At 42.5% G+C, this 21,014-nt stretch overlaps 1 protein-coding gene across 10 annotated transcripts in view; it reads left to right on the forward strand.

Moving 5' to 3' along the window:
- Positions 1-21,014, forward strand: part of LOC110523649 (guanine nucleotide exchange factor VAV2) — a 236,066-nt gene that overhangs the window by 42,984 nt on the left and 172,068 nt on the right. For all 10 annotated transcript variants that reach the window (XM_036977312.2, XM_090234586.1, XM_090234582.1 and 7 more), the window contains exon 2: positions 13,062-13,178. In XM_036977312.2, coding sequence (XP_036833207.1) covers positions 13,062-13,178 — 117 coding nt within the window. The remainder of the gene's footprint in view (positions 1-13,061; positions 13,179-21,014) is intronic.

A 21,014-nucleotide genomic window follows, 5' to 3' on the forward strand; every position in this document is an offset into this window, starting at 1 on the left:
TACCTTGCCCCGTCTGTCTAAGCCACACATCTCAGCCTTGTGGGACCATCTTAAAACCTAAGCCAGAGCAGAGAGGTTTCACTGTAACAGGTCTGTTCAGTTCTCACTGAAAACCAAGCTCTGTTATGGCCATCAGACTTAGGTTGAAAACCAACTTTCTTTATGTGGCGGGGAATGCCTGCAATGCATTCTGGTGGAAAAGTATATTGTATATGTTCTCTTGTCATGTCACTTGAATGTACAGTACCAGTAAAAAAAAAAAAATTCAACTGTAGAATAATAATAATAGACATCAACACGATAAAATAACACATGGAAATATGTAGTAACCCAAAAAGTGTTAAACAAATATATTTGAGATTCTTCAAAGTAGCCACCGTTTGCCTTGATGACAGCTTTGCACACTCTTGGCCTTCTCTCAACCAGCTTCACCTGGAATGCTTTTCTAACAGTCTTGAAGGAGTTCCCACATATGCTGAGCACTTGTTGGCTGCTTTTCCTTCACTCTGCAGTCCAACTTATCCCAAACCATCTCAATTGGGTTGAGGTTGGGTGATTTGTGGAGGCCAGGTCGTCTGATGCAGCACTCCATCACGCTCTTTCTTGGTCAAATAGCTCTTACACAGCCTGGAGGTGTGTTGGGTGATTGTCCTGTTGAAAGACAAATTATATTCTCATTTGGGTTTTCCTGTCTGTGGCGGTCCTCATGACAGCCATTTTCATCATAGCCCTTGATGGTTTTTGCGACTGCGTTTGAAGAAACTTTTAAAGTTCTTGAAATGTTACGGTTTTGACTGACCTTCATGTCTTAAAGTAATGATGGACTGTCGTTTGTCTTTGCTTATTTGATGTTCTTGCCGTAATGTGGACTTGGTCTTTTACCAAATAGGGTTAACCCCCCCTACCTTGTCACAACACAACTGATTGGCTCACACGCATTAAGAAGGAAATAAATTCCACAAATGAACTTTTAAGAAGGCACACCTGTTAATTGAAATTCCAGGTGACTACCTCATGAAGCTGGTGGAGAGAATGCCAAGAGTGTGCAATACTGTCATCAAATCAAAGTGTGGCTACTTTGAAGAATCGCAAATATGAAATATATTAAGATTTGTTTAACACTTTTTTGGTTACTACATTATTCCGTATGTGTTATTTCATAGTTTTGATGTCTTCACTATTATTCTACAGTGTAGAATGGTACTGTATGTGCTGAAACATGGCAGTTTAGTACCCTCTCACCTCTGAGGTGATAACCAGCATGTCCATGTCCCGCACCGTGTATGAGTCTGATATACTCTAGCATACACTTCACGGGAAAGCATTAACCTTAAATGATTCCTCATGTAAAAGCACCCCCCCCCCCCCCCCCCCCCCCCCCACACACACACACTTACTTTGCTTGCTGCAGGCTTTGTGAGACTGACTGGGACTGTGATCTCTACAGAGGTGCCTTCATGTGGCCTTCTTTCCCAGGCTGGCTGCATGTAGAGTGGTGGAGGGCAGGGCTGGAGCTGGGAGGCTGGCTGATGAAAGCCCCAGCTCTCTGTGACTTGGACCTGTCTCTCTGATGCTTCCCCCTCCCTGCCCATCCCCCCTCCCTGCCTGTCCTCCCTGCTCCCCTTCTGGAGGATCACTGGTAGAGACTGCATGTTTGATCCTGCAAAGCTCTTGTTCATTGCCATATCCGCCTGACAAAACTCTCTCTCTCAATGTCTCTTTCTCTCGCTGTCTTTTACTCTCAGATAAGAGATGAGCCTCTTGCTATCTCTTCTTTTGTACAGCAGATATTGCTGTCGTCTACCCAAGTTTATTTTATATTACAGGATGATTGGTGTCATAGATATCTGAGAAGTTAATTAAATTATCCTTGGGAGAGGTGCCTAGTATCCCACGGACAGGTTTGGATAATTTATGACTGTTTCTTCAAATCATGTGTTATACACAGCGGGTGGATTTAAACGCCTGCCATGACGAGAGGTGTCTAAAAATGTACAGACAGACAACCCCTACACACACACACACACACATACACACACCAATGAGAAAGCTTTTATCTGAACAGTCATTAATTCGGAGGGACGGTGCCAAAAAGCTTTTCGATGTAATTGTCAGGGGAGTGTAAACAGGAAGTGTGCTTCATGCACAACGCTGTCAGCACCCGCCAAGGAATATGAAGCACGGACAGAAAATTTTAGACCTGCAGCGTAATGTTATGAGACATTTGACGCAATACACGGACCTTTAGCGGTGTTGTGGAAGTGTTGAATAACTTGTTCTACTCAGGCAGAATTCCCACTGCACAACAACAAGTCAAAGCTGGTCAGAAGGGCCCCCCAAACAGAAAATCATCCCCCAACCAAAAGTTGCTTGATTTTTTTTAAATGTCAGTTAAGATTATAACACGTTAAGATTTCAGCTAGGAATGAATCAGTGTAATGACCCTACATCAGCTATTGCTTATCACAGTCAGAGGGGTATGCCAAAAACATTCCGCTCGACAACCCTTCTGCCCAATTGCTCATTTGGCCTTTCTAGTTTGACAAGCATTCGGGAAAGGTATGTCAAGACAGCCCCAGGTTTAAAGTTAATTATTGATATTGGATAAGGCAATACATTCACAGAAAATGGTTACTTCTCCTTTCAAAAGCCAGTGCAATATATTCACTGCTGTTCATTACACACAGTTGAAGTCAGAAATGTACATACACCTTAGCCAAATACATTTAAACTCAGTTTTTGACAATTCCTGAAATTTAGTCCTAGTAAAAAAATCCCTGTCTTAGGTCAGTTAGGATCACCACTTTATTTTAAGAATGTGAAATATCAGAATAATAGTAGAGAGAACGATTTATTTGAGCTAATATTTCTTTCATCACATTCCCAGTGGGACAAAAGTTTACATACACTCAATTAGTATTTGGTAGCATTGCCTTTAAATTGTTTAACTTGGGTCAAACGTTTCAGGTAGCCTTCCACAAGCTTCCCACAATAAGTTGGATGAATTTTGGCCCATTCTTCCTGACAGAGCTGGTGTAACTGAGTCAGGTTTGTATGCCTCCTTGCTCACACACGATTTTTCAGTTCTGCCCACAACATTTCTATGGGATTGAGGTCAGGGCTTTGTGATGGCCACTCCAATACCTTGACTTAGTTGTCCTTATGCCATTTTGCAACAACTTTGGAAGTATGCTTGGGATCATTGTCCATTTGGATGACATATTTTTGACCAAGTTTTAACTTCCTGCCTGACTGATGTCTTGAGATGTTGCTTGAATATATCCACATAATTTTCCTTTCTCATATCGCCATCTATTTTGTGAAGTGCACCAGTCCCTCCTGCAGCAAAGCACCCCCACAACATGATGCTGCCACCCCCGTGCTTCACGGTTGGGATGGTGTTCTTCAGCTTGCAAGCATCCCCCTTTTTTCTCCAAACATAACGATGCTCATTATGGACAAACAGTTCTAATTTTGTTTCATCAGTCCAGTGGACATTTCTCCAAAAAGTATGATCTTTGTCCCTATGTGCAGTTGCAAATCGTAGTCTGGCTTTTTTATGGTGGTTTTGGCGCAGTGGCTTCTTCCTTGCTGAGCGGCCTTTCAGGTTATGTTGATATAGGACTCGTTTTACTGTGGATATAGATACCTTTGTACCTGTTTCCTCCAGCATCTTCACAAGGTCCTTTGCTGTTGTTCTGGGATTGATTTGCACTTATCGCACCAAAGTACATTCTTCTCTAAGAGACAGAATGCGTCTCCTTCCTGAGCGGTATGACGGCTGCGTGGTCCCATGGTGTTGATAAACAATTGTTGGAAAAATGACTTGTGTCATGCACAAAGTAGATGTCCTAACCGACTTGCCAAATTATAGTTTGTTAACAAGACATTTGTGGAGTGGTTGAACAACTAGTTTTAATGACTCCAACCTAAGTGTATGTAAACTTCCGACTTCAACTGTATCTCCAGTGGATGATAATGTTATTGTTTCTCACTAAAAATAATTTGTAAATTGCCTGTAAATTGCCTGTGGTGTGAAGCTGAGCTGAGCTGGCTGGGTAGCTGGCTGGCTGATTGAATGATTGTTTACATTGGTGGACACATGGAGGGTAGGCAGGCTGATTAAAGCCCCAGAGGCTGATGGGTAATTAACAGGCTGCTCTCCATGTTAATAGCATTAGTCACCTCCCAGGTAATCATGAATCACACCAGCTGTACTCCCTTACATTCCTATACACCTCAGGCCAACTATGCCATAAGTCCTCTCAAAGGCTTTAATACTGTTTTTTTTTATGTGATTATCATTATATTTCCATGCTGTTTCATAGATAGGTTTTGATTTTAAAATTTGATTCAGAGGAAGATGTTTATGTTATAGGTTTCATTTCAGGTATGGGGATGAGACTTGGGGGTGACCTCCCCATGGTATAAAAGCATTTGAATAATGTAGGCTTTTATTATAACCTCAGTGTAAGGGGTGCGTAACTGGTGGCAGAGAAGTCAGATGCAGGAGAGCAGAACTAGGTAACAGCCAGAGCAGTTTAATATCAAAACCAACGGCATAAAGACATAACCGACATGGGTACAAAACCCGACGAGCACCAGTACACATGTGCACAAGCACTTACAAACAAACAATTACACAGAAAGACATGGGGGGAACAGAGGCTTAAATGCACAACACTTAATGAGGGAAATGAGAACCAGGTGTGTAGGAAAATAAGACAAAACAAATGGAAAATGAAAAGTGGATCGACGATGGCTAGAAGACCAGTGACGCTGACCGCCGAACTCCGCCCGTACAAGGAGAGGAACCGACTTCGGTGGAAGTCGTGACACTCAGAAACTGATTGACTTTAACTGAGTATCGAACCCTGATAGTCATCACTCGGCATGCCATGGTCAACTGTCCCACTATTTTGACTTTTGGCCTGGGGCCCATAGTTGACATAAAAAATTTGAGAGGTTATGTGATCCCGTTAGTTGGTGCACTAGCTCAAATAAATAAATATTGTACATAGTTCTGCTACCATGTTTCTATTTTGTTTATGTCAACATTGCCTTCTTTTTTCTTTTCTTTTTTACAATATAGTGTTTTTTAGGCAAAATAGATTTATCATCATGTTATGAATGTAGTTTTCCCAAGTTAAAGAGGTGCAGGCAGAAAATGGATGTCACAGGCACAAAGAAGCCAACATTCAAAGTTTGGTTTGAGGCTATGTGACAAAGCACCCGTGGTGTGTGAATAAAGCATGTCAGGTGAATTTGAGGTATTATGGGACATCATGGGTCTGCTGATGTTCCTAATATGCAGCAGTGTTTAAAAATGTAAATGTGTTTCTAATTAAACTCATTATAGGCTAGTATAAACCTCTCTCCTTTAGTGAACCCAAACTAGTTTTTATTTGGCGAAAACACACTCAGTGCTGCTGTTACACTGGGCACTCGCTCTATAAAAACATAGATTGCCCCCTCTCCATGTATGGTGTTTCTGACCTTCCCAGGGAATAATGCTGAAGGAGCTAGATCTAAGACTGAATCTAAATCACTGCTCTGAAAAATAGCTTGGTGAGGAAGGAGGGAGAAGGTCTGGGAGAAGATGAATGTAGTCCTGTGCTCCCCACTCTGGTGTCATAGATTGCCTGGCCATTGATCGGGTGTAGTCTCTGATTCTCAGAAGCCTTCTCCACACATTACTCATGGGGCTGAGACAACAACATAACTAGAATGAGATTCTATTTCTATGCTACTGACAATCAGAGATTCCTAATACACTGCTTCTCTCCAATGTCTATGGTACACAGCCCATTCTGCACCTAGAGTACATAAACAACCTCTTAATCAACCGTGACGGTTGTCCATCTGTAGGTCTCATACATTATCTTTGTTTGCACTCAGATTTTGCAAGTTGACCTAATTATGAAGAACAGGGTTGGAAAGGGCAGGGGAATGTGGGTCTTGACTTTTCCCGGCCCATACCTCTGGCTTGTCTAAAGACAACAGGAAGTTAACTCTCCATAGTGACCAGAGCAGCCAAGTATGTGATGACATAAGGAAAATCTCAACCACGCTCTAGATATGCTTTATCACGCGAGGGTGAAAGTCCTGTGTCAGAAAACAAAACAAAGAAATATTGCATGTCATTTTTCACCCATTTGCAACCTCAGATGAGGCAGTGTGATGAATTATTACTTTGCAGAAAGATGTGGGGGGAAACAAGCATTGAAAGAAAAGGAAATGGAAAATGAGCACAGACAGAATTGAGGTGATAAAGGCTTTTTGCTGCCTTTTGTCTTCTGCTGGCTTGGGTCCAATCATCTCCTACTCCTCTCCTTCCCATGGTCGTCATCGTGCTCTGCTCTCGCTCGCTCACACACACACACACACACACACACACACACACACACACACACACACACACACACACACACGTGGTGGAGGCATACACATCAGTCAGCCTATTCTAGTGACTGACTGATGACACCCACCAGGGTTTACTCAAAGGTCCACCTGTTGATTGACAATGGCATAGATGACGTCACATGATTAGGGTGGATTGGGGGTTGAAGCTGTGTAGCCCACATGTTGAGGCACATGTATTTTGCAGCTGATTGGATCTAGCTGTGGCGAGCTCTGCCTGGTACTGTGAGAGAGACAGTAGTACCATGAACTTGAAGGAATAGCTCGTCTCTATTCTCTCCATTATCGATGAGAGCACATCCTTTGTTCCCAGCTGAGGATAGTTCTGCTTCAGCGGGCAGAGTACCTTCATGACAGTTATTTTCTCTCTCTTTCCCCCAATCTACTTCACATTTATCACACAGCTTTTTTTCCCCTTAAGAGGACTTCCTTTCAGTTGACTGAAGTTCACTGGTTTTCTATTTTCAGCAGATTGACCTGTGTGTTTGTGTGAAAGAGAGACCGAGAGAGAGACATTTGAAATGTCTTTATTCTTTTGAAACTTCTGTGAATGTAATGTTTACTGTTCCTTTTTATTGTTTATTTCACTTTTGTTGTTTATGTTAACATATGTTTCCCATGCCAGTAAAGCCCTAGAATTTAATTGACAGAAAGAGAGAGAGTGAGAGAGAGAGAGACGGAGAGAGAGCGAGAGAGACATGTTAGTTGCACTATACACTCAAGGGTTGGGGAGTAACTGATTACATGTAATTATAGCATTTTTTTTTACTGTAGTCAATTACGTTACTAGTAAAAATATTGTAACCAGATTACAGATACTTTTTTAAAAACTAGATAATTACTTCTTGGATTAATTTTAAATTCAGAAAGGATGTTTGTGAAAACAGTATGACACCTTTCTCTTTTCTCAATAACATTCAATTCAGTTAAGTTTGTTCCACCTGAGCGAGTCAGAGACCACTATGATGACACACCAAGTGCGTTGATGGATCCTTTTTGTCTTCTTCCAATGACTCTTAAGTAACGGAAAGTAATCAGAATACTTTACTGAGTTTGGGTATTCCAAAAGTTACGTTACTGATTACAATTTTGGACATGTAACTAGTAACTGTAACGGATTACATTTAGAAAGTAACCTTCCCAACCCTGGTACACTTCCCTAGTTAAGTATTCCTCTTATCTCAGAACTGCCCCTAAAGGCAATTAGCTTGTGTGGTTACATCTTAATATACAGTGGGAGCAAAGGTGAAGGTGGACTTGCCTCAATTATCTCAACCATTCTGAAAACCTAGTGCACCTCTCCCTCTGGAGTCTGGCTTTTCCAATGAATTATCATCCTTTGTAATGGAGATTAACCTTTCTAAAAACCTGTAAACCTGTGCAAATTTGAAAGGCTTCATGTGTTGTGTGTTGGGGCTTGATCTAATAACATGGGTGCTCCGTGCCCTTATATGGGGCTTTAGGGGTAATGCTATCAGATTAATACTTGCATAGTGCCTCCATGTATTATTCATGGAGCGTCTGCCTCCCCAATTAGCCTGAGCAGGGCCTTGCTCTTGACTGGCTTTAACATCTGTGCGACCCGGAAGTCTGCCTGCCGTCAGGGATAACAGTGGGGAAAGGGGTCCATGGCCCCCTGATGTCCTCCAGGCCCCCTGGGTGTCTGTTCACACACACCACCAATCAAAGGGTGTGGCTGACTATCTATCCCCAGAGAGAAGGGTGTTTGTAAGCCTAAGGGCAGGGCTGGTGAGAGGATTAAAGACAGAGCATGGACTTCCATGTGTGTGTTCTCGTAGCACAAAATAGTCAACATACTGTAGTATCTAGCACAGTTTTACAAATACTTCAGGTGTTCAACTGTAGGTTTCACGGATCCACACACACACACACACACACACACACACACACACACACACACACACACACACACACACACACACACACACACCTCTCTCCCTGTAGCACCTCACCCATCTGTCAGAAGCAGTGCAGCCTCTTTTATGTGGGCTGCTGTGGAGGACAGCAAAGGGTTGCGTGGGCTATAGATAGATTGAAATTGTCAAATAAATCTAACACGGTACAACCATGCAGGTGGATAATGCATTTAAAATCATTCAGGATGATGCACAAAAGTGGTCGTCTTAAATAAATAGTTAAATATGAACAAACATAAACATAGTAGTTGAAGGCTACACAGTAGACCTAACCTACTAGGCATAGGTGGGTTATACATAGAACACACAACAAAACAAAGGACATGGCGACGTTGTCATAGCCTAGGCCCTAGAGCAGACCTCCCTCACTAGATCAGCAATCTCAGGTTCCTTAACTTAGTTAGAGGATGGTGATGCCAGGTGATTCCAGATGATGGTGATGCCAGGTGGTCCTGATGTCGTCCTCAGCTCCGCCTCTCCGTAGCCTGGACTTCGTACTCATCTACAACTAATGTGTTTCCTCACTTGGGTGATGCCTCTGCTGCTGCTACAGCACAAGAAAAGCCCACCACACATCAGTCCAGAGCAGTAGTCATGTCCAGTACGAGCTCTCTCCATTTCCATAATGCAGTCAGGTCTCATTGATCAAAAAGCAGCCGTTGCTGAGATGCATCTTTTAAATGCAAACATTGTACATTAGCCAGCTTGCTAGCCAGCCAACCTGTCATCGGTCCTGCAACTCTGTGGGTAAAAACAACCAGATATATCCAATCAACAACCCAATGACTAATCAAAAACAAAAAAAGCTGATTTAAAAAACTAAACTAGAACTAAAATACGTAAGAAATGTACAGAGCTCTCTGTTTAGGCTGCCTTACAGCGCCATGGCAACCACAGAAGCTGCTCTCTCTCTCTTTCCCCCCTGCAGTGTTCTGTTCCATTCTGTTCTCACTTTGCAGAGGTGTGTGGAGTGATTCACTCCTGTAGACACAGTACCACACAGCACCAGCCGCTGTCTTTGTGTTTTAAATGACTGTGTTTGTCTGCTTGACTCTCTCCTAGACAGCCTTCACTCTCTCCCACTGACTAAACTAATCCTATGACTGACTGTCTGATCCAGTCACTGACTCATATCGGCTGTCTCAGTCTGCGTGAATCCATCTCTTCATCTCTCCACTCCCCGTCTCTCCGCAGACTGTATTCCCCTCTTTTCCCCCTAGCTTGCTCAGTTGCTCCATACTTGTTCTTTTTTCATCATCCTCAGACACAACAACCCTTCTCCTCCTCTCCCCCACGGGGCTTGTTCTTTCCCGGCTTTCCCCCTCATCGTTTTCTCTTTTCCCTGACACCAAAGCACCTCAGTTTTGCCAAGACAACCCTCATCGCCTTCTCCTCCCCCTCCTCACTCCCCCTTTCCATCCCTTTCATTTCAGAGAGCTCGGGTTTATGAGGAAGCTCTAATTTGCATCCCATCATATCTGAAGTAGTGTGGTTGCAGTGCCCCCCAGGGTTACGGTACCTCCACAGCGTTGTGGTAATGCATTATTCTCTGTGTGATGGGGTGGGGTTGGGCAAGCCCCCCCCCCCCCTCCTCCCCCGAGGGGCTGTCAGGGGATGACAGCTTTTTGCTTCCTGCTTCTTTTTGCTGTTCAACCTTGTCATCCTCATCTTCCTGTTTCTCTTCTCCGCCCCAAACCAACAAGTCTTCTGTCTTGTTAACGCCGGTTGTTGGCTGTTGTTTGCTCTATTAGAAGTCAGAAGTCCAAGTCGGAGATGTCACTTCAGTAGAACACACACACACACACACACACACACACACACACACACACACACACACACACACACACACACACACACACACACACACACACACACACACACACACACACACACACACACACACACACACACACACACACACACACACACAGGCTAGAAGATACACAAACACAGTGTCCCTCCAGGTGTGTCTTTTTCCATGGCTAGTGGGTTCCGGGCTTGGTCATGGTGTTTGTGTGTCACGACAGATCATGATACTGTATGCCGTCTTCAATGTTGGACTGGGCTACTCTTTGTAAACATGGAGGGTTGTTGGTGAAACCAAGTCTAACATGTCTTAATAATAAGAATGGCTTGATAAGAAATGGCTTATTGCTGTTTGAAATACAAGAGATGTGCTAAATTAACTATTTCACACAGAAAAAAAAGACAAGACTAGTTATGGATATGTGGGGTAACACAGACTAATCCCATGTGTGTTGTCTTCAGGCCAGCAGCAGCTTGAGGAGCTGACCGTGTTTAGTGTGTCCCGGGTGTGTTCAGAGCTGGTCTGTGTGTGTGTTTTCCACTGAGCAGATCATACTTCTCCCGTCCCCCCTCATCTCTGTTACGTACAATAGGCTACATACATTAGAATGCCCTCCACATAGTCACTTCTATGATCTCTATCTGGAGCCACCCACTCCAACCACCTCTTGCAAATGTTACATTTTATCCCTGGCAAAAGAATACACTTTTTTTCCTCTCCTTTTGAAGATCAGCAGACATGATAACCTTAGCTGGTGAACTGCAAATGCTACGGCAGCGGGCTAGCCAATCACATTTCTCGTCGCTGGCCGGTGTGGCTCTCTTATAGGGCTCAGTGCGGTGACTATCTCTGTAGGGATGTGCTGCATGAATGTGAATGAGTCAGAAGGTCTCTGAGGTCTGGACACACCGGATGAATATCCATGACAATGGACAATAACGGATCATATCATATCTAAAACACATAGGCCTAGTCACTTAAAAATGCTACTAACATGAAAACACAGCAGGTGCCACCCCCCCCCAAAAAATCCAAATGTAACGTACATCCTGACATCAACACGCATTCCATAGCAGCTGAAAGGAGTCACGGACTTGTTTCAGGCTAAAAGATTTAATCGGGGCCACAACAAATCTGGACTCATCATGAGGGGCCTCAGTGGCTGGCGAGTCTGCGTACCCACATCCATACCCACACACGCAGTCAAACCCTGACTGAGATCTTAAAATAATTGTTTATTTTTAAATTGGAAATCGGTCCTACGGCCATGCCTGTTGCCCATCCCTGCTATAGAAAGAAGGTTCATATAGTAGCTACAACATCAGTACATAAGGCCGGTGGCTTATACCAAATGGTGTCTAATATGTACTTCCAAATCCAATGATGTCTAAATCCATGCTAGAGGGAAAGCACAGTTCATACAGCACATCTCCTATACCTGAAGAGGTGACCCTAAGTGTGGGTTTGAGTCAGTGATAATACTATGAGATACGATGACATGGCTTGGAGGACAATGCTAGGAGACAGGTGGTCCCTCTGCCTGTGTTGTCTGATTCAGAGCACTACAGTACTTCAGTCCCAGACTTAGACTGAGCCTCAGGAGCACAATCAGTCTGTCATCGTGTTTGATCATACTTAACATACATACAGGCGGAGGAAGTGGTGAGCCTGTCGATCATGGCCAGGAAATAAAATAGGCCGATTCTCTAAAATATATCACACTGATATTGCTTGTTAACCGATCCTGTTTAATAACTAGGAGTCAGATTGAGCTAGAAATAGTTCAGATGTTCACAGCAGTCCCTCATTTCAGTACAACAGTTTGTTCCCTCTTTTACTTTTGTCAATTTAAAATTCACGTCACTCTATAATCAATATTGTTCATTAGGTATCATTTCAATGGCCATTATCGCAACATCTCAGCACATGCATCATTTAACAGATGAAGAACACTATTAGGAAAATACTCCTCAACATAGAACCTTCTCATTCCTGAGCATGTGCACCTGCTGGATAAAAACTATGTCCATGGGACCAGGGAGGCGCTCTCCCAAAACATCTATCCACAAACAAGCCGTGGTGGTGGGTATAAGTTGGCGATACTGTACAACGTAACTTTAAACTCTAATAAACAATGTTAGCATTTCTACTCGCGTGTTATCTTTTGTTAAAAAAACAGTGGGACATGTTTAGCGATAGGAATATGCTTGAAAAGGTTAGCAGTTGTGTAAAAATACTTTAAAGTACTACTTAAATCATTTTTGGGGGTATCTGTACTTTACTTTACTATTTCTCTTTTTGACTACTTTTATACTTTTACTTCACTACATTCCTAAAGAAAATAATGTACTTTTTACCCCATTTATTTTCTCTGACACCCAAAAGTACTTGTTATATTTTGAATGCTTAGCGGGACAGGAAAACACCTAAAGAGAAAACCCCCTTTCATCCCTATTGCATCTGATCTGGTGGTGGTTTCTAAACACAAATGATTTGTTGATAAATTATGTCTGAGTGCTATCCGTAAATCTAAAAAAACAAGAAAATCATGCCGTCTGGTTTACTTAATATAAGGAATTTGAAATGATTTATACTTTTACTTTTGATACTTAAGTATATTTAAAACCAAATACTTTTTTACTTTTACTCAAGTAGGATTTTACTTGGTGACTTTCACTTGACTCATTTTTTATGAAGGTATCTTTACATTTACGCAAGTATGCAAATTGGGTACTTTTTCCGCCACTGAATGTTAGCAACATAAACAATTATTACACTTGAAGGGCTAGAAAGCAATGCAGTGTAATGTCCAAACTGATGGGAACTCACAAGTGCGCATCGTCACAGATCTCCACACTGTTTCTGACATTGTGGCGTTTCCTTTCTCTCTCTTCCAGTTTCTGTGTCTGAAGAACATCCGGACATTCCTCAAGGTGTGCCACGACAAGTTTGGCCTGCGGAACAGTGAACTGTTTGACCCGTTTGACCTGTTTGATGTCAGGGACTTCGGCAAGGTGAGTGATATTGATTTTGGATGGGAGGTCATTGTGGTTTGGGCCCTCATGACAAGGCTGTGTGTGTAGCTATTGAAGTGTTGAGTGTTCTGCCCTGCCCAATGTCTTACTCGGAGATAGGATATTCTTTCCCAATCTGATACAACAGGGTAAAACTGTTGCTCCTGCTTCTCAGAAAATATAATATGCCTGGTTATGGAGAGCCAGTATTGTTGGAATGATAAGCTCAGCACAGATTTGATTAGAATATGGGATGTTTTGGGTGAAATGTAATAGTAATGTTTTTACAGCTCACAGTCAGATCTGACTGCTGTTGCAGCAGGGTATTGTGCATTTCAGTTTTCAGAGCATACGGTGTCACTTCAGGGTCAGCACTTTGTGCATGTGTCAGTGAGTGTGGTTGGGTGAATATGTACATCTTTGTTTTATGCCAGTGTGTGAGATGGTACATGTTTTTTTCTGGAAGCTGTGTGCGTGTGTGTGTGCGTGTGTGTGTGTGTGTGTGCGTGTGCGTGTGTGTGTGTGTGTGTGGCTCAGCAGCAGGAGGCTGACTCATTTCCAGGTATTACTGTGAGGGGTGGGGGTTAGGGACAGGATATAAGCACTGGGGTATTACAGTATCCCTTCTGCTATGTCTGGGTGTGGGCCTCAGCTTGCAGTTAAACCCTCCTGTTCTCTTCACTTGCCCTGGGTGCCCTGGAGGTGTCCGTGTTAGATCCAGGGAACATTTAACTGGATCTCTCTCTTTACAGCTAATCCTATTTACTGTGAACCATGGGGAATGGTTGAGGTCTCGCCAGGCTAGTGGGTTAATAAAGCATTGCACATATGCAGAGTGATGTCATAGGAAACTGTATATATCTAGTGCCAGTATACAGTATACTGTGATGCTAGGATTAGTTTGTACTATTTTTTCCACTGTTGTCTCTAGGTGGGATGAGTCAGATCAGGGGTGTTTGTTGATGGTATAAATGGCCTTCCTGGGCTGAAGTTTGAGGTGTGGATAAATGTCTGATTGGGAACAGGATTGAATTAGCTATAGGACATACTTTAATCTTCACTGTGAGTGTCATCAGATCCTCTGGCCATGCCCTCCAGGCTCAGTTGACATGGACTGTTTTGGCATTTAACCCCATGAAAATTCTTATCTGACAGATGTATGGACATGGAGGCCAGAAGAGTTTGGCATTTTGTAGATGTCTGGGAGTGAGTCAATGAGCTCACAGTAAATTATATTAAAATTGGGCCCCAGTCAGAATCAATCCCACACACCCTCCACATGTCAATTTGGAAATTGCGTTTTTCATGGTCTCAGAGGTGGCAGGCTTGTCTTCGCATTGATTTTCCATTAAGGGAAAGCATCACATTATAATATATTGATGTGAACATATCCCCTGTAATGTGGCTTACATTTAAATGTGTGGGTGCGTGTGCGTGCGTTCCCTATTAAGCAAAGATAAAGGAGGGTATTTGTCTTCTTGTAGAAAGGCTGGTTAGACAGCCTCTTGAACTTTTTCTTCCTACTCCTTTGTTAACTTTTTTATACTTACGACATGGATTTTCTTCTTGAAAGTGTTTTATGATGTTTAACACGGGGTATGGGTGAGAGGGGTTGGGGATCAGGGGGCTTGAATCAGATGCATCTGATCTAGATTCATCAGCTTCTTCTTCTCCTCATCCTCTCATACTGTATGTTTGCACTGGCTCGCTGTCAGGGGCAACAGAGTTCACCTTCCACCCTTCCAATCCATCTCTCTCTCTCTAATGATGGCCTATCCCGGGTCATATGATTGGGAGACAGAGGGAGATGGGGCTAACAGGCCCACAGTGCTGCAGGCATAGCAATTGCACCCTCAGAACCTCCTCCCACCCCCCTCTCAGTGATCTTGTTCTGGGTCGTTGAAACAGCCTCAAACCTTCTCCATTGCCCCTCTCTCCTCCACACTACCCTCCTCCTGCACCCCAACTCCCTTCTCCTTTTCTCACCACCATCACCGATTACCACCCGGGATAGAAGCTCTTGTTCCACACAGATGAACAGAACCCCCCCTCCCCTTCATTAGATATTCATTATGACATCATTAGCGATGAAAACAGCTTATTACAGTAGACCCGGGGGAACGCTTGGGTCTAAACGTTCCCTCCACTACCTCCCAACAGCCTTGATTTTCTACCTTTTAATTAGCTTCCCAGAGAAACATGGCTGTCATTTAAATGAACATGGCAATCAGTTTGTTTGGCTGTTGAGATGGTGAGCATAATTAGGCTGCACCTGTTAACTGTTTATCAGTATTGGGGGATTTCCGGTCTGTCTGTGACTTGTGGCCGATGATGAGAGATGGAAGTTCTGACATCCTGCACTGTCATCTTCATTAGGCAAAGCATTGTTCTTTAAAATGCAGACAGCGAAAACAGTTTATATTATTTCTACACAAAACTGACTTTGAATTGTAACTGATTCATGGACAAGCTAAGCTTTCAGACTGTAATTCATTGAATTGATATTGTGGCATCAAGGTAAATGGCATTTTGCAATGGCTGTGTGCATTTGAGTGCAACATTGGCTGACAGCCTGTGCAATGAGAAGAAGCCCAGAGATGAAGTAACAATCACTTTACTAAAGTAACGTGAAGGACAAGGGAACGATTTACAGTCAAACTCAGTTGCACATGACTGCACTCTCTTTCAGCTGCATCCCACTCTACATCAAAATTGCCATTGTTTTGAGCAATGGCGATTTTAGCATGTCCATCTCGGTGGGGCAAAACATTTATAAATGTGGAATGCATGCCAGCAAAGCCACTACACAACACAACACTAAATAATACATTAATTGCACTATAACGGTGACAAATGGTGCCCATAAAGCTGTCCCAACAGCAGAGTCCCAACAGCAGAGTCCTAACAGCAGTCCCAACACTTTACCACTGCTACACCTGGCTATCAGCGGAGCCTTGTCTGGCAGCGAAACAGTTAATTCAGCCTCATTTACCGCCTTTAAAAAAACAAAGCTGATATGGCTGACTTGCTTAAAGAAATGTGGTTTCTACTGACAATTGAGATGTACAAACTATGGCATAAAGGGACGACAAGCAGATAAGAGGCAATCGAAATTTCAATTAAGACATTAATGAGCGGGCTAGGACTGATGTAACTTTAGTCAATATAAATATTTGTTTAGAACTTTTGAAATGTATAGCGACAGAATTCAGAACATGGGCCGTTCTTACAGTGTTCTCCCTGTACACCAAGTCAGAACCGTAGGATAAATAAAGGGGGCATATAAGCAGGCAATGAAAGCTCTTACAATATTCAATGATTACATTTCTCTGAAACAGGTTATAGGCTACATGTGCACCACCAAGTTAGAACAGTAGGCGAAATTAAGAGGGGTAAATAGACCAAATTATTAGGGTGAGGCACATGGGCTACTAACAGCTTACTATACAACATACACTTAGTATTACTTTCTTAGCTGCAGTATACATATCTCCCTGGCATATTACATCCTTTTGCAGCAGCATACAATACATTTTTGGACTCACCTTGTTGTGCTGTGCTCACTTGAACAGGAAGGTGACATGGCAGTCCTTCGTGGGCAAATTTTGTCATCAAAGTCTGGCATTCTATGGATTTATGGTGCTTTCAAGACAACTGGGAACTCAATGTCAAATCATAATCGAATCATGAAAAAAACTAGGTCGAATCATGATGGCGTCATTGAGTCGGCAGGTAGCCTAGTGGTCAGAGTGTTGACCCAGTAACCGAAAGGTTGCTGTATCGAATCCTGAGCTGACAAGGTAAAAAGCTGCCGTTCTGCCCCTGAACAAGGCAGTTAACCCACTGTTCCCCGGTAGGCCATCATTGTAAATAAGAATTTGTACTTAACTGACTTGCCTAGTTAAATAAAGGTTACTAAAAATGTAAAACCTAAGGGGCTAGAATTTTCGTGGTCTAACCTTAACTGTGACGTAATGTCATAATGAGTGACAGAACACTGAGCCAATCACGGCGCAATGCTCCATATTTTCTGCTGGCTTGCCCCACCACCACAGAAAGCATTGAGCTAGGCTGAAACACTAGCATTTTGGAGCTGCCTTACTCAAGAAATCAAAAAAGAGACATTGTTTGTATGCGGCTTTATTAACTTTTACATTGGTTGCAAACCATATAAGTGACACATATGAATGCCAAGATAATATGCAAAATGGCAAGCCCCCCCCCCACCAAAAATATATGTAATAATTGTGGGGCTCAAAACAGCCCTGAATGATGGGTCGCCACTGGTTTTAAGTAACAATCAAGTGACTTTGTTTGGAAGTAGGCAACATTCAGACATCCAAGGACTGTCTCTCAAGAGAAAGGCTGTGTAAATGTGTCCTTTGGTTGTCATGTCAGCAGTGAGGAGAGAGAATGCTGTCAGGTAGGACAGGATGCCATTGGCTAAATGATTGCCTCGGTGGAGAATGAGGAAGGGGGTGGAGGGGAAATTATGGAGAGATAGGAAGTGGAGGGTGGGGGGAAGACTCTGCAACCATCAGACACCTGTCTTTCCCAATTAATTTGAGAAAACTGCACTCTTTCAGCTTCCATTTCTCTCTCTCTTCCCTCACATTTATCTATTTTCCTTTTACCCTCTCTCCCCCTCTTTCTCTCATTGTTCTCCAGTCTCACCCTCCCTCTTTATTCTCTTAGTATGTTTAGGGCTGGGGGATATGACCAAAATAACATATGACAGTATATCTTATTTTTTTTTACGGTATTTGATGTTTCTGAATAATACAAGTTCTAGATATACTTTATGGGTAGTGCATGACCCTACACTCTTAGAAACAAGTACTATCTAGAACCTAAAAGGGTTCTACCTGGAACCTTAAAAGGGTGTTCCTATGGGGACAGCTAAATAACTCGTTTGGAACCCTTTTTTCTAAGAGGGTAGGATGGCAAGTGGTTTTAATTAGCTTTCTCCTTTCTGATTGTTTTATACTGTTCAATCAACCCCCAATTAATAGGAGGACAAAACTGACAGTGTAGTCCTATGTAGAACATGGCATAGGAATCAACATCCTCTTTAGCAGGCTCTGAGGGACAGTTTGACATTTACTGGGGTGGGGGGCGCTGGTCCAAAATTGGGAAGGGTTGTCTAACTTAATTTTTTGTTTTAAGGAGGGTTGTGTGTCTTTTTATTGAGCACAGGGGTGTGTAGTACATTTTGTTCCCTGATTTGTATTCAATATTGCCAAATTTGCTTGCGTGCGCCTCCTCTATCAAGGTGTTTTCTGTACTTCCCTTATGCACTACACTTTTCCACGCACTAACTATACCACAAGTCAATATAGTCTACCAGTTTAACTGTATATCCTGCCCTCTATCCATAGTGACAATAGTGGTAGTAGGATCGTTTGTCCAGATCTGCAATAAGGTAACTAGCAATCACACCACACACATACATCCACAAGATAGAGGAAAAGCTGACAGGCAGCTGAGAGACCAGGTGCATCAAAGAACAGGTGAAGACAGGCATTTCAAAAATCTCCCCTATAGATCTTGTTTAGGGACAATAAAATGATCCTACCTAGACTAGCCTACAACACCACAATCCAATGAATAATTCCCTTATTATTTTCAAGTGAGTACCATTGTGTAAAATTCTACTCTTTAAACAGTGCAGTGTAAATGTAATTTGAATAATGGTGCAAAAGCCCTGTTATTTGACTCTTTCATTCCACTCATTTAATTTGGATCAGTTGTATGTCTACTCTCGACAGATTATAAATTATAGAAAGGAACAGTATTTTTTACTTCTGATACTGGTGTACTTACTGTCTGTTGCAGATCATTATTCTCCCAAGTCATCCTATATAGTCGTAGCCACACAGGCTTATGCTCCCAGCAGGCTCAGTTATTCAGGAAAGCTTTAACACGGATTCTGCCTCCTTTCCGATGCCTTGACCTAGAACCTAACTTTTAAAATATAATACCTTTTTATTTGTGCCATAAACAACTAGTCACAATGTTTTAATCTGACTAGTCTCCTGTAGGCTACTTGCTCATTTTCATCCACTCCTTTCAAATATAATTCCAGCATCCAAACTGTGCAACGGCCATGAATGAAAAGAGACATCTATTACAAAATACCAAAAAGTTGAATGACATTCGGGAAAAGTGTCAAATCAAGCCTTCAGTACTGAGTAGAGAGTGATGTATTTTCAGTTTGTTGAGATTGACATACTTGATTGTGGTGTTGACAACGCAAACCATGATAATAAGCGCTCAAAGTCAGTAATCGGTATGCAGTTATGTGTTGCTTATTGGTTGTCTCAGAAACATGTTGGTGGATATAATTATAAATAAATATAAATCTGATTTCCCCCCCATCTGATAATTGTCTGCAGCCACCTCTGATGGTAGTGTAATGATACTGGCAGGGGAGAGGGAGCTCGCGAACCCTCAACCTTCTGGCCCGTAGCCCTGAACAGCATCGGCTGTGCCACAAAGCCATGTTGAAGTTGATATCCAGGTTTATAAACACAGGGTTGCTACAGTTATTGTTATTTTTGGTGCTAATACCTTTTTTTGGTTCATTTTATCAGGGGGGGGGGGGGGGGGTCATGTGAAAATATTTGAAAGTTGGGGAGGGAGGTGCATTCATTTTTTTAATGACAGCTTGTGTTTGACCAGCTCTGGTACTCAACCAATGGTTTCCATTTTCATAGTTATTTGTTACATTCCACCATTTTAATAAATTTCTTAATTTCCTGCATTCATTTCCTGCATTAATTCAAGTTCCTTGGTGTTCACATCGCCAACAAACTATCATGGTCCAAACACACCAAGACAGTCGTGAAGAGGGCATGACAATGCCTATTCCCCCCCAGGAGACTGAAAAGATTTGGCATGGGTCCTCAGTTCCTCAAAAAGTTCTACAGCTGCACCATCGAGAGCATACTGACTGGTTGCATCACTGCCTGGTATGGCAACTGCTCAGCCTCCGACCGCATGGCACTACAGAGGGTAGTGTGTACGGCCCAGTACATCACTGGGGCCAAGCTTCCTGCCATCCAGGAGCTCTATACCAGGCGGTGTCAGAGGAAGATTGCCAAAGACTCCATCCACCCTAGTCATAGACTGTTCTCTCTGCTACCGCATGGCAAGCGGTACTGGAGTGCCCAGTCTAGGTCCAAAAGGCTTCTTAACAGCCTCTACCCCCAAGCCATAAGAGTCCTGAACAGCTAATCAAATGGCTACCCAGACTATTTGCATTGTCCCCCTTCCCCTTTTTTACCCAGCTACTGCTCTCTGTTTATTATCCATGCATAGTCACTTTACCTCTATCTACATGTACATATGACCTCAATTACCTCGATTAACCTGTGTCCCCACACATTGACTCTGTACCAGTACCCCCTGTATATAGTCTCGCTAATGTTATTTTATTTGTTGGTCCTAAATTCTATATATATATATATATATATATATATATATGTCTTTTTCTTCTTCTTCTTTATTTAATTTTAAAAAATCATGTTTTACAACAGGTTATTTTAGTAAATACTTTCTAAACACTTATTTTTCTTAAAACTGCATTGTTGGTTAAGGGCTTATAAGTAAGCATTTCACGGAGCATGTGACAAATGCAATTGATTTGATTTGATTTTGATTTGAAAGGGTTTCACTTCACTTAGTTATTTGTTCAATTCCAGCATTCACTTCCACTTCCATTTGAGTGAATTTCTTAATTTCATTAATTTCCTTTAGTAGTCTTATTTAGAACATTGCATAGGGATCATAATCCTCTTATAGCCTCTAATGCTGGTACTCGACAAATGGTTTCAA

This window comes from Oncorhynchus mykiss, chromosome 5, assembly GCF_057628025.1.
Source record: "Oncorhynchus mykiss isolate SJ-2025 chromosome 5, ASM5762802v1, whole genome shotgun sequence".
NCBI classification, from domain to species: domain Eukaryota; kingdom Metazoa; phylum Chordata; class Actinopteri; order Salmoniformes; family Salmonidae; genus Oncorhynchus; species Oncorhynchus mykiss.